A 12,593-nucleotide genomic window follows, 5' to 3' on the forward strand; every position below is an offset into this window, starting at 1 on the left:
GCTGGTGGTACTGATACTTCCCTTCAGAAGCAGGTACTTGTTAAACTAGGAGAGTCTGCTTTGAAAGCTCAGCTGCCTCATGAAAGCAGGGTGTTTGCTGTTTGGTTGCTGCAGGGTCAGTGGGCAGAAAACTTGGAAACCTTGTTAGAAAACAGCTCTGCTTTGTGAAGATGTCATTGGAGGAGCCTTCTCCAAAGCTGGGTATTTGTTTACTGGCTGCACATTGTAATGGACTGACATGAAAAATAAATAAAACAACAACAAAAAAACTCGGCCTTCCTTAGTGTTTAACTCAGCAAGGTGATTTAAAACAGAACGGGAAAGACTTTAAAAATGAGCTTAGGGCTGTAAAGAATAGATCATTTTAAAGGTCTGAAGGTCATTTACATGAAGCCAGTAGCTGATTTCAAACCCCTCTGGCAGTGTTTTACTTGTTCGTTTAATAATTTAAAGGGCCTCATGATGCAGTTAGTATCTGTGTGAGCTTATGCTTGAGCATGAATGTTAGGGAACTGGAGGTGCCAGCCTGCCACCTAGTACTCCAGCTATTTACATCCCGGTGCTGATTCCTAACCTGTTGCTACTCTGGGGAAGAAGAGCAGGGGGGGCAAGCAACTCTACCCAGTTGGCTGCTGAAACTTGGTGTGATATAGGAACCTATTAGCAAGGAAGTGATGATAGTTGAACCATTGCTTGGTAGCATCCAGTCATTTTACCACCTGTAATGTGATTATCTAAACATTGCTGCCAATAATTAAAAACCTTTTGAAAAAGCAGTATTTCTGCAGTCCTCCTTAAATTGAGCAGTCAGCGCAGTGGGTTTGCATCAAAGACGGCAAACAAAAGTGGAGTGAATGTCATTGCCATTTAAATCCTCTGAGACAACGTCTTTGATTTCCTGAACCCTTTTACCTACTGCACTGGACCAGGCTGTTGTGTGTGTCTCTTTTGGGCATTTTCAGCCATTGGAAATCCTTGTTTCTTAAAAGGTATAATAGGAGCAGAAGAGTAGAGGAGGAGATAGCTGTAGGTGAGCTTCCTTTGTTACTACTTTGATCAGCGGAGAAGCACTGTGCAACTAGTGGTATATAAATAAAGAAAAGACTGAATCAAGGGCTGAACTGTTCTCTGTGCCCATCTAACGCTTCTACTAAATTTGTTTTGGACACTGTTGTTACATTTAAGGCTACTGTTGAGCTCCAGGAGCCTCTTGGGAAAATCCAAGTAGAACACAGGCAGAAGTTTCCACTTTTTCTTTGGGTAGAGTATAAATTATTATGCAAGCACGAGAAGGACTTTGTGAGGTTTCCTGATCTGAGAAGTAATACTAAAGAACGTAATTATTTGCTGAAAGTATGTGTGAGTTGGGTATTTGGCACATCTTGTAGTAGACAAAAGAAAGAGGAATTTAATGTATCAAAATACTGAATGAAAACTCACTTTTTGCTGGTCTCGCAGTTATTCCTAGCTTTTGTAGACACCTGGGAACTCAGTGCCATAGGAATGAGCCGCTCCAGAGGAAATGCCTTAATCTTCTAGTTAGCGAACACATCTGATGGTGTCGTCTTCTCGTCGGTTCGCCTTACCCTGCGCGTTCTGCTGGGTGTCTCCCTGCGCTGCCTCCGCGCGGGGCAGGCGGGCGGCAGCGCCGGCCCGGAGCAGCCCTTGGGCAGCCACATCTGAGCAGCTCCGAAAGCCTCCAGTTAATCAGTTCAGACCAGGAGTCCAGCTGGGTGTGTTCTGCCTGCAGCCTGCTTGCTGTCTTGTAATTAAAAAGTTGAAGTTAAATTTATCTTATTTTTCTTTCCTTTTATTTTATTTTTCCTGTTAGGCTTGTACATATGGTGGAGTGCAAAAGAGCCTGGCAAACCTGTTAGCTTCCCCAGCAGCAGGGAAGCCAAAGGATGCCACGTTGCTTAGTGCCCCCTCAGGCAGGTCTCTCCTGCAGTGCTTCAAGGACAAGCAGCGTTACTCAACTTTTCGGAAGGAGCTTTTCTGCAAAGGGCAGGCAGCTCAAAGATGCCTTATGGTTCTGAGCAAAACCGTAAAGCATCGTACTTGCACGTGACGGTTTGGCTGGGAGACTAGAGTAATATGATAGTTATGTAACACATGCTATTTCTTGTTTAGGGATGCACTTTGAAATGCAGCCATAAAAGGGGTCACCGTGTTTTGTTTCTGGTTTGATATGAGGAATTGTATCAGGCCTCTTTGTTGTTTTTATTGGTGATCTCAGAGAACCACTTTCTTAATGTCCTTTACTATTTCTGCCTTCCCCTTCCCCTGCCCTCTTCTGTTTTTTTTTCTGCCGGGGGCACTAGGTTAAGACTTCCTCTCTTTTCCTAACCTCGTTACTTTCCTTGTGGTGCTGTGGGTTGGAAGGCAGTCTTTGGGTTTAGTTTTTTTACAGATGGGTGTTAAGGAATAAAACACAAGATGAAAGCCTCAGAAATAAATAAAGGCTTGGAAAACACAAATCTTAATCCCCTTTTCATAGGGAAGCCTTCCCGGTGCTTTGTTCTGGCTGTTAACCTCTGCTGGAAACAGGTATTTCATAACAGAGGTCATTCGTTCTATTTCTGTCAGGTGTAAGAAGATCTAGCATATAGAAAATTCAACCTAGACAACTTCAGTCTAAAATTCATTTTTAAATGATGATGATATCTAAAACATACAGGCTGCTGTTGTTTCTTCTGGATGGATGGATATTTCTTCTCTAGTTTTTTGTTTAAAAAAAGGGTGGGCTCCTGTTCAACAACAGCTCTTAGGCTCCAGGTAGTAGTTAGTTAATCTTGACTTTTTGTAATTTCAGGAATTCTGAAACTGATTTGTAGTTTTCAAGAGTAAGAAACTTGGCAAAAGCTAGTGACTGATTGTGTGCATAAACAGCAATCTGAAGACCTTAAAGCTTATCTTATGTCTTTGCATGTATAAGCTTGAAACAGTTCAGTAATTTAATATTTATAAAATGCTTTGGAGTAGATTAGAGTGTGAAGTTGGCTTCAGGTTTTCTAGTATTTTAGAAATCTGATACAAACCAGAAGAACACTTTAGAAGAACGGGTAATCTAATAAATCTTTCAAAAGCTGATGGTTTTCATTTTTGTCATCCAGCAGAGACAAAAGCCTAAGCTGAAAGCCTTCATTCATTAGTAACTATTATCCTACTTAGACCATTGGCAGCACTTTCATTTTTATAGTAGCAGTTTTGAATTTGGAAATAAATGTATTTAACATTATCTTTTCCACTATTACTCCTAATCATCAAGACATCTTTTGTAATCGAAGAAAAACAGAAATGTAGTTGACAGAGCAATAGAATGTTTTGGTAACTTCATGCAAATGTGGTGGGCTGGTTTTTCTTCTTTTGAGAATCAAATCCCAAGGGCAAGTGAAGATAAAAATCAGAAAGGCTTTTTTTATTATTTAAATCTATGTGCTAATGTGAAAGCTAATGTGGTCTGTTTAAAATTCGTATTGAAAAATTGTATTGGAAAAACCATTTAATAAATTGCAAATTATTACTTCTTTCGTTAATATTGATAGTTGTATTTTCAATTGGAACTTCTTTTTTTCTCCCAAGTATTTGTAGCTTGTTAGTGCACAGGTAGCTATTTCTGAGTACCGTGAGAGTAGCGCTGCTTTTGAATAAAGGAAGGGTCATAGGCTCTATAGAGTCTAAGGAATGTACAGACGAAGCTGCAGATTGAATTGTAAAAACACCTGATATTTTCAGTGTTCCTATTTGGAGTAAATTTAGATATATGGCTCAACTTGAAAATAATCAATTACATGTTTTGTATGATACATGGCCGCCCTCACTATTAAGAATGGTATTTTTAATAGTGATAATTCAGTTTTGATGTTCAAGGACTGGGTTCATTGTACTTTTTATTTCTACATCATTGTTTGTTAAAGCAAATCATTTGGATTATCAAACTAGGTCAGTGCAATGCTTGTTCCATTCAAAATCCATTGCAAATTCATAAAAGAGAAGACTAAAAATCTAATTTTTGGCTACATTAATATTATGGTGGAAGTCTTGATGTGAATTTCTGTTTGTTCAACATACCATTAGCTGCAAACCAAAGCTTGTAGACAGGGACTTTTCTGGTCATGTGTTCTGTGAAGCATTTAGCACTTGGACATTTAAAACTCAGGCAGTGGGTATTGTCTGTTCACCTAACTCTTTCTTTTCTAAGGTGCTGACGATAGTGATATTTCTTGTTAACAGTTGTGCATTTGGAGGCATCCGTGCATGAGAAGAAGTTTGTTCTATGGCCTCAGAGCTGGGCGCCAGGGAGGATGGCAGCTGCTCAGAGCTGGCAAAACCCCTTTATCTGCAGTACCTGGAGAAAGCTCTGCGGTTGGATCAGTTCCTGCGACAGACCTCTGCCATCTTCAACAGGAGTATATCTAGGTACCCAAAGCTCTCTGCTTTTAGTTGGGAATAATGAAGAAAGACAAGCATATTTTTAGCATTGTTTCAAGGCAACACTCTAATAAGGGTTTAAAAATGACTTTTTCACTATAAAAATCTTTTCCTGTAAAGATTTTGTACTGTTCCTTCTCTTACCTCATATCGATATTTCTGAATATTGCCAGCCTGAATGCAAATTAACACAGTTTTATAAGGCTGTTTTACATAGTTGAGTGGCCTAAAGTTTCTTCATCTGCAGAGAGCAGGATGAACAAGCATCGAGTTAATCTTTCATGGAACTGGCACATAACCATAAGTGAAATGCAAACACTATTGTAAGATGCAGAATTTATGTAGAAGAAAGTAAGTTCTGTCATCGAGAAATGAGTCATCGAGGTGAAGTTTCTACCCTGAAACAATTTGCTTTCAGTTTCATTTAAGTTTTGGAACAGTAGAGTTGCAGAACTGAAAACTGGGTGGTAATGATAAAGGGTATATTAGAGGCACACGATAAGATAAATACAAAAAGAAGTATGTGCTGTATATATTATATGTACAGTTGTGTTGAGACTGGCAATATTGTGCTTTGGTTTGACTCAACACTACCGTTCATTGCTAGATGCACACTTCTCAAGTACCTTGTTAGAGGCTGAGGATGTGGGTTGATAGCATAGCCAGGCTGGCCTTATTTTTAACTGCCACTGAAAGGGCTTACCAGGAAGTTATTACCAGCAGAATTTCCAAAGTGTATAATTATGCCTGCAACCTCCTAAATTCTCTAACCTTAGAAAAGTGGCCACATGTAAGAAAGTATCATAGAAATCTTCTCTTTTGAATGTTTCCCTCTCATTTTGACCATATTACGTATCTTATTGCAGTGACGAAAGTGAAGATGGGCTGGATGACAATCCTTTGCTGCCTCAGTCTGGGGATCCCCTGATGCAAGTTAAGGAAGAGCCTCCAAATTCTTTGCTTGGAGAATCTTCTGGAGCGGGAAATTCCGGGATGCTGAACACCCATTCCCTGAATGGAGTATTGCAGCCAGGTAGACACACAGCAGGTTGAATCTCTGCTTATTGTGGGATAAGGTGGGAAAAAATGTTATTTCTTAAGAAATCGATTATATTTTTTTTTCCCTCTGAACAGAACCGAAGTCTGAAAAGGGGAATTTGTATAACTTTTCCAAACTGAAGAAAAGCAGAAAGTGGCTGAAGGTAAGAATATTGGCAAGAAATGTAGCTGTTATTTAATATATGAGTAGACCGTCAGTGATACACTTCACATAGTGGTAAACGAGTAGTTCCATATTGTCATCCCTTGCGAATCATGATGATCCAAATGTTTAAGAAAGGAGACAGCAACAAGAAAAAGCATTTAGCTCTGGTCAAAGTATTATCACAAATATAATTTTCAAATACAGTAATTTTTTTATGATCATTTCGATAGTTCTTCAATTTTATATTTACCACTGAGAACCTAGAAAGCTAGACGTATGTGTTTAAGAGCTACCTGAAGAAGATCTGGTGTCATCTTAACTGATGCAAAATCTCACATTGAAAAAAATGTATGAGCACCTGTGTAATGTAATATTTTGTAGGTCACTGAAAAGGGCTCCAAACGAATTCTTTTCTCCTGCCCTATGTTGAACTCTTTGCTCCACTTTTTTCCCTCTCCTCTTCTGTAAATGTAACTAGCAACCCTTGCTAATAAAGGATTGCTTTTGTATATATTAAAAACACCTACTAAAAGAAAGTGTTCTGCAGAGGCCTCGTCTTGGAGAGGGAAAGAAAGAGTATTTGACAGTGGAGAGTAAATATTGTATTAGGTCTTGCAAAGAACAAGATAAAATTATAGTCTCTGTAGATTCGTGTCTTTCATTTCCATTGTGTAACAAAATGGACAGTAGTCTTCTCTGTTTTGTGAGCAGCTACATTTTAGTTAAGTTTCACGATGAGTATGCCTTCAGAAACTTGAAGTAGTTTTAGTACACTGTACAAATTAAAATGAGCTGTTATTAAATGTTACATGGACATACAGGACTCAGTTAAATGTTTGTTTCTAAGATGAACTCAGCACAAAGTCCAATGAGGAAGGAAGGACAAAATGGAATAATGGTTTTATCCATCTTTGCACCTTCATTGTAATTTTATCTCTAGTTGAAATTATATTCTTGTAAATAAACCATTTTGGCTCCCCATGGTCCCCCAAGTCTTTTTTTTTTTTTTTTTTTTCCCCCAGCAATAAAAAAAGACCTGATTACAAGGAGGGGAATTTTGTGATATGTGATTATATGCACTTTCCTACCCCCTTTACTAAAACTGATTGCCAAGAGGTCAGACAAGAGCCAGAACTGATGCATGGCATGCAGCTGGCAGTGCGAGCACAACAGGGCAAATAATGCAAAGGGGGTAGGAAAGTGCATATAATTTGCAAGTGCATTATTTGGCCTGTTGTGCTCCCACTTCCAGCTGCATGCCATGCATCAGTTCTGGCTCTTGTCTGACCTCTTGGCAATCAGTTTTAGCATACAAAACTGAAAGAGAAGTACCTCCCGAGCCACCAGAAAATAGCTGTATTAGGTTAACTGCTATACAGTACTGTATCTCAGAAAACTGTTTCATACTTGAGGCATTTCAGATGGGAAACACATTGTAAGTGCTAAGGCCTTGTGAAGGCTCAAATATTCTGCTTAAACAAACCTTTTGATATAGGACTTGGGATTGTTAAACTAGTCTTTATTTATTCTTTTCAGAGCATCCTTCTGAGTGATGACTCCAGCGATACAGATTCACCAAGTGATGAAGATGGAGAGGAGGAAGAAGAATTTTCTCTTTCAAGGGAGGAGCTTCACAATATGCTGCGATTACACAAATATAAGAAATTGCATCAAAGTAAATATAGCAAAGACAAAGAGGTAAATACCCAGATTGTTTGTATTTTCTTGATAAGTGCTTTTTTTTTTTTGACCACACTTAGATTTTTCTGGAAAAGTTGTAATGTTCTGTGGACTGGAAAATATCCTGGTTTTTTTCATAATCTAGAAAAGTCTAGCATCAGTTGAAGACCAGTGTAATTTAACTAATTACATACAGTTTAGAAAGTTGCTGATCCCTTATGCTGGCAACCTCTCAAGCTATGTAAGCAGTACTGGTGTATGTGTGTATATATATAGTTTCCACAGTGTTCTGCCCATTCACTGGAGCGAGAATGCAATAACAGTGTCATGTGTGTGAAATGCTGTGCATAGTCGTTATCCTACTCAAGACTAAAATTGGGTATTTAAAGCAATATATTTGCATAATCATTGGGGGCAGTAGTAAGGTGATACTTATCTTATTGAAAGGGAGTTCCTAGTTTTCTTCCTGCTGTTTTTTTCTGAATATTTTGGGTTTTCTGCGTCTTCCTGGTTTTCTTTCTTACCTCTCTTTTCTGTTCTAGATTTTCTTTTCATATTCTCATTTTCTTCTCTTCCTTGCAAGAAAATTTCTGCTGATGCATTTCTGCATTTTTCCCCCAGTTTCTGGGGCTGTTCTAATATTATATTCCTGCTTATTGTAAAGGACTTTGCCAACATTTTTGTTGCTGTTTGAATTTCACCAGAAAGTGAGAGCGAGGTGAAGGAAGTCATCCTATTTGTCTATTAGAGGATGCTTCTGAAACGTATATTTGCCTTTTTATCTCACGTTCCTTGAAAATTTCACCAGAAGAGTGAAGAAATAGAATTTTCCCACCCAAGTCTTTGCTTCTGTCCACATCATTTCCTTGTTTACTCATTAAATTGTAAACACACATTGTGTTAGGGTCTTGAAATATTACATCATTACAAAAATATTCAAATATCCAATTTTCACACAGGCTAGAGTTTTTGTTAGATTTTACGGATGTTCATTTCCGGACTGCTGAGAAATAATATCTAGTGGAAGAAGCCAGAGTGGTTTCACATCAGTAGTATATAGAAGAGAGGGTGGGGGAAACGCATCTATCTAAACATCTTTTTTTGTTGCTGGTTACTCCGTATGCTGGTATGCTTTTCAATAATCTTATATTAACTTAGAAGTGTCCTCAGTTGTAAAAAGTTAATTAAAGGGATCGCAATTCAAAAAATTCCCTTTTTATGTGTAACCTGTTTATGGTTCTTTAATATTTTATTTGAGTAACACTTGGAAAATACCTTTTTAACAGTTGCCAAAAACTATTGGAGTCTCTGTACTTTTCTTTGAGAACTGAATGTTACAAGTTACTTGCTCTCATGGAAGTGCTTTAAATGCCTTTTATCTAACTCAGTCTTCTCACACCTTCTGATACAACAAATAGAGCAGATATGTCATACGGAAATACAAGCAAAACGGATAGAAGTCCTCAGCTGGACCACTATATGTACCATGCTTCTTGCTGGGTAGCACCCACGTGTTAAGAGAGCGAGCAGTATGATTTGAAATTGTAAGGTCAACTGCCTGCTCTGCCTCTTCTGTTTAACTGGGTCACTTCGGTTCCCTCTGTAGAGCTTTAGGGAGTGCCTCTGGATCATTGGCTTCACTTTGGGCACTTCATGATCCTTGATAGCAATGCTAAATTTTTTTGATCTCTTATTTATGGTCAAGATTTGAACTTGTTTATTTGCTGTCTTTATTTGTTATATCTTTTTCCATTATCATGCTATTTATATCCACCTCAGTTGCAGCAGTATCAGTACTACAGTGCAGGATTGCTCTCCACACATGATCCTTACTATGAGCAGCAGCGCCACCTGCTAGGGCCCAAGAAAAAGAAGTTCAAAGAGGAGAAAAAAATAAAAGGTAAAATCACTGATCTTCTCTTTTTAACTGATTATTTTCTTCAGGGTTTCCTTCCGATAACTTACCTATTCAAAACTTTTTGGTGACAAATGGAAAGCTAATCTTCAGTCTGCCAAATTATCAGAAAACACTATGCTATTATTGTGGTTTCTAGAAAGTGAGGCTGAACAAAATAGTGTCATTTTAGAGTTCATGGGTTTAGAGTTTCTTTGCAGACCTCTGGATCTAGAATGAAAGCATCATGGCATAATCACTTTGTAGCCTGCTTCATTGCTTGGCAGTATTTTAGAATCCACAAATGCTGTTGCATATCATGATCCATTTGCTCAAGAGTTTTTAAAATGTGAAAGCTCCTTGAAAAACACATATTGAGAAATTACTCAATGCCTGATACAGTTAATCCTGGATTCATGATTCTAGTGAACAAGAAACAATAGGGAGTGAGACTGTTTTCTGGAAATGAGAGAGAACTGGAAATTGAATTCCAATATGAATTAAAATAGAATAACTTCTGCAACCTCTCAGCTGCAGTTTCTCAGATGCGTGTTTGCCAGGAAGTACAATTTCCTTTCTTGATCAAGCTGGCAGCAGCTATTAATCTGTAAGGAAGTAGAAAGAGAAGGTTGTGAACTGTCAATGTAAAATGAGTTCTCTCCAGTGTAACTACTTAAAGCCTGAGCTGTGTTTTAGGGAGACTATTTTGAGCTTTCTTCCTTCCTTCCTTCCGAACTTCCTGCAACTTCCTTGCACACAACTGTGTATATTTTTTTTCTTCACTAATCTTGTAGCATCCATAGTTTTACATACTTTCAAAGAGTGTTTTTAATCCTATACCAGAATCTGGTAGTTCTTTCTGAAAGTGGGTGTCTTTAGTAAGTGGTAACACGGGCTGCACTCTCAACTGATGCTGAGTTTGGTTTCAGACTTACCCATTAAATGCCGATCTTGTTATCTTTAAGTATTTTTAAGTAGAATTTGCCACAGAGCAAGAAGCATTATACCAGATCACAGATATTTTTAACTTTTATGTCATGTTTCCTTGCAAAAAAGATTTGAATTTTACCACTCTATTTATTAAAAAAAAAAGAAAATAATTCAATTACCAATGCTGAGGAAATATTTAATTAAATTAATTAAATTAATAATTAATGGTGTCAGAATTGGTGGACATGGATAAGTTGTTTGAGCTTTTTCCCCCTTTTTTTTTTTTGTTCCATATGTAAATTAACTAGGACAGCTTAATTAGGAAAGGCAGCTGACTAAATGTGGAAAAAAAAACAGAAAAAAGATTCTCGAATTTGGCAGCAAAACTAATTTTGAAATCATTGTTCCCATGCAGGCAAGTTGAAAAAAGTAAAGAAAAAGAGGAGACGGGATGAAGAGCTCTCTTCGGAGGAATCACCACACCACCATCACCACCAGACCAAAGTTTTTGCCAAGTTTTCTCATGATACTCCACCACCAGGGTCCAAGAAAAAACATATGAGCATTGAGCAACTTAATGCTCGTCGGCGGAAAGTGTGGCTTAGCATAGTGAAAAAGGAGTTGCCGAAGGTGAGCTTGCCCCGTGGCTCTGGATCAGGGATGTTGGAAAAAAAAGTGAAATGAAGATTAATTTAGTGAGGTATTAACATGTGGAAAAACAGAGTAAAGTGAGGCATGATTTTCTGTTGGACATCAATGGCCAAATGGATGCCCAGTAATCCATAAGCAAAGGGTTGTTCAGATCACTTATCACCAATGATATCTCTGTGGGTCGTGTAGTGTTTTGCCACTGCTTTTGTTTGGCTCTCCAGATGTTTTCTATGAACAGTATAGTGAACTTCATTAGATAGTGACCTTGCAGTATAGCAGTGTAGAGCAACCCAATATCTAGGTCTTGCCTCAAGTTCGGTCCAGGAGTGTTTCAGTACTGACTGTTTTTGAAAATTGGCACTTGAGAAGCTGCCTAGCGAAAGCATTATTTGGATCGTTTACAGAAGGACCTTCAGGCCTATTTGAAATAGGGAGCTGTGTTCATTGTCATTAGTTCTCTGAGAGGTGATCAGCATGGATCTTATGACCTTCTTTTTGAAGTCTGCAGTAACACACTTAGAATTTTTAGGAAACTGAGTATGAGTGATGGCTTTATCATCCTTTATGAACTTGTAAAGCAAGCAGAGGCTATGCCCAGTGTGATATACCTTCCTTTTTCAAAAGACTAATTTTGGTCCCATGAGGAACATGAATCTTAACCTTTTTAGAAAGCATCAGATTTTTTTTTTTCTTCAATCATAGTAGGAGAGCACTGCTTTGAAAAAACGGTAGCTAAAGAAATCATCCTAAAAAAGGAGATATGTAAGATACTTCCTGTTGAAAAATGTTTACGTTCTGTCTTCAGTTGTGAAAGATGAAAACTGTTTCAGTTGAGGTCGAAAATACTGACAGTACACGTACTCAGTTATACAAGTGTGTGCATTGCTGAGGTTGGCACGTACCATTCTAAAGACTGGATAATCTTTTAAAATATTTTGAAGTCATTATTCTTGGAGTGATTTTAAGATATTCTTTTATAGGCATTCAAGCAAAAAGCCTCAGCACGCAACCTCTTCCTAACCAACAGCAAAAAGGTAAGCATTGTTTAGCTTTTACTTGTGTGGGATATAATAAGCAAGCAGTAACCTCTTCATATTTCTTTTGTTTCTTACTGTACTGCTTACATTAGCAGGGCAATATGTGGAACTAATTTATCAGTTAAAGTTTTTTGTTTTTTAGATGTATAATTTCATAAGCAGTAGATGAAATGGGAAACATGAGCGTCTTCCGTGAGGTTCTTTTGACTTTCAGAAGATTTAATTTGCATATTTTTAATATACTGATCTTTGATACTATCAATCTTCAGTATACGCTAGCTTTTAGAAATTCTTTGGCCACTGTTTTGCCAGTACTCTTGAAAATATTAAATGTATTAATCTGTATGATTATACATAGGAGCAGAGATTAAAAGTAGAACAATTTTCCACTTAAATTATTGTAAAAGAATTTATTTCCTCATTGAAATCTTCTCTGAGATATCTCATTGTTTATACCTAGAAGGCTTTGCTTTTGGGAACATTTGGTGATGGCTTTCTGAGCATTTTTTAAATGTTACACTCAAATGCCTGACTCATTTATATGTCTAATGAAAAAGTAATGAACTACATGGTCGAGAATCATCAGAGACAGGAAGATGTAGTAAACTTTCATTCTGTGTATACATTATTGAGAAAGGGCACATTATCTGAGAAAGGGATGCAAGAAATAGGACATGCATGTCTGCATCTTAAGAAATTTTGGTCTGTGTAGTAGGTTCCCTCTTGCACTCCTCCATAGCTAGCTGAGACGAGATTTCTTTGTGAT

General features: G+C 37.8%; 1 protein-coding gene across 1 annotated transcript in view; it reads left to right on the plus strand.

Moving 5' to 3' along the window:
• The first annotated feature begins 4,194 nt into the window (after positions 1 to 4,194).
• Positions 4,195 to 12,593, plus strand: part of INO80 (INO80 complex ATPase subunit) — a 52,775-nt gene continuing 44,376 nt past the window's right edge. Inside the window, exons 1-7 of the mRNA XM_088520499.1 lie at positions 4,195 to 4,419; positions 5,298 to 5,464; positions 5,566 to 5,633; positions 7,172 to 7,333; positions 9,095 to 9,215; positions 10,555 to 10,769; positions 11,771 to 11,824. Of these exons, the coding sequence (XP_088376625.1) occupies positions 4,277 to 4,419; positions 5,298 to 5,464; positions 5,566 to 5,633; positions 7,172 to 7,333; positions 9,095 to 9,215; positions 10,555 to 10,769; positions 11,771 to 11,824 (930 nt within the window). The 5' untranslated portion in view covers positions 4,195 to 4,276. The remainder of the gene's footprint in view (positions 4,420 to 5,297; positions 5,465 to 5,565; positions 5,634 to 7,171; positions 7,334 to 9,094; positions 9,216 to 10,554; positions 10,770 to 11,770; positions 11,825 to 12,593) is intronic.

The sequence above is a fragment of the Tinamus guttatus genome, unplaced genomic scaffold (assembly GCF_059628265.1).
Source record: "Tinamus guttatus ecotype Peru unplaced genomic scaffold, ASM5962826v1 Tinamus_guttatus_pri_ptg000089l, whole genome shotgun sequence".
Lineage (NCBI taxonomy): Eukaryota > Metazoa > Chordata > Aves > Tinamiformes > Tinamidae > Tinamus > Tinamus guttatus.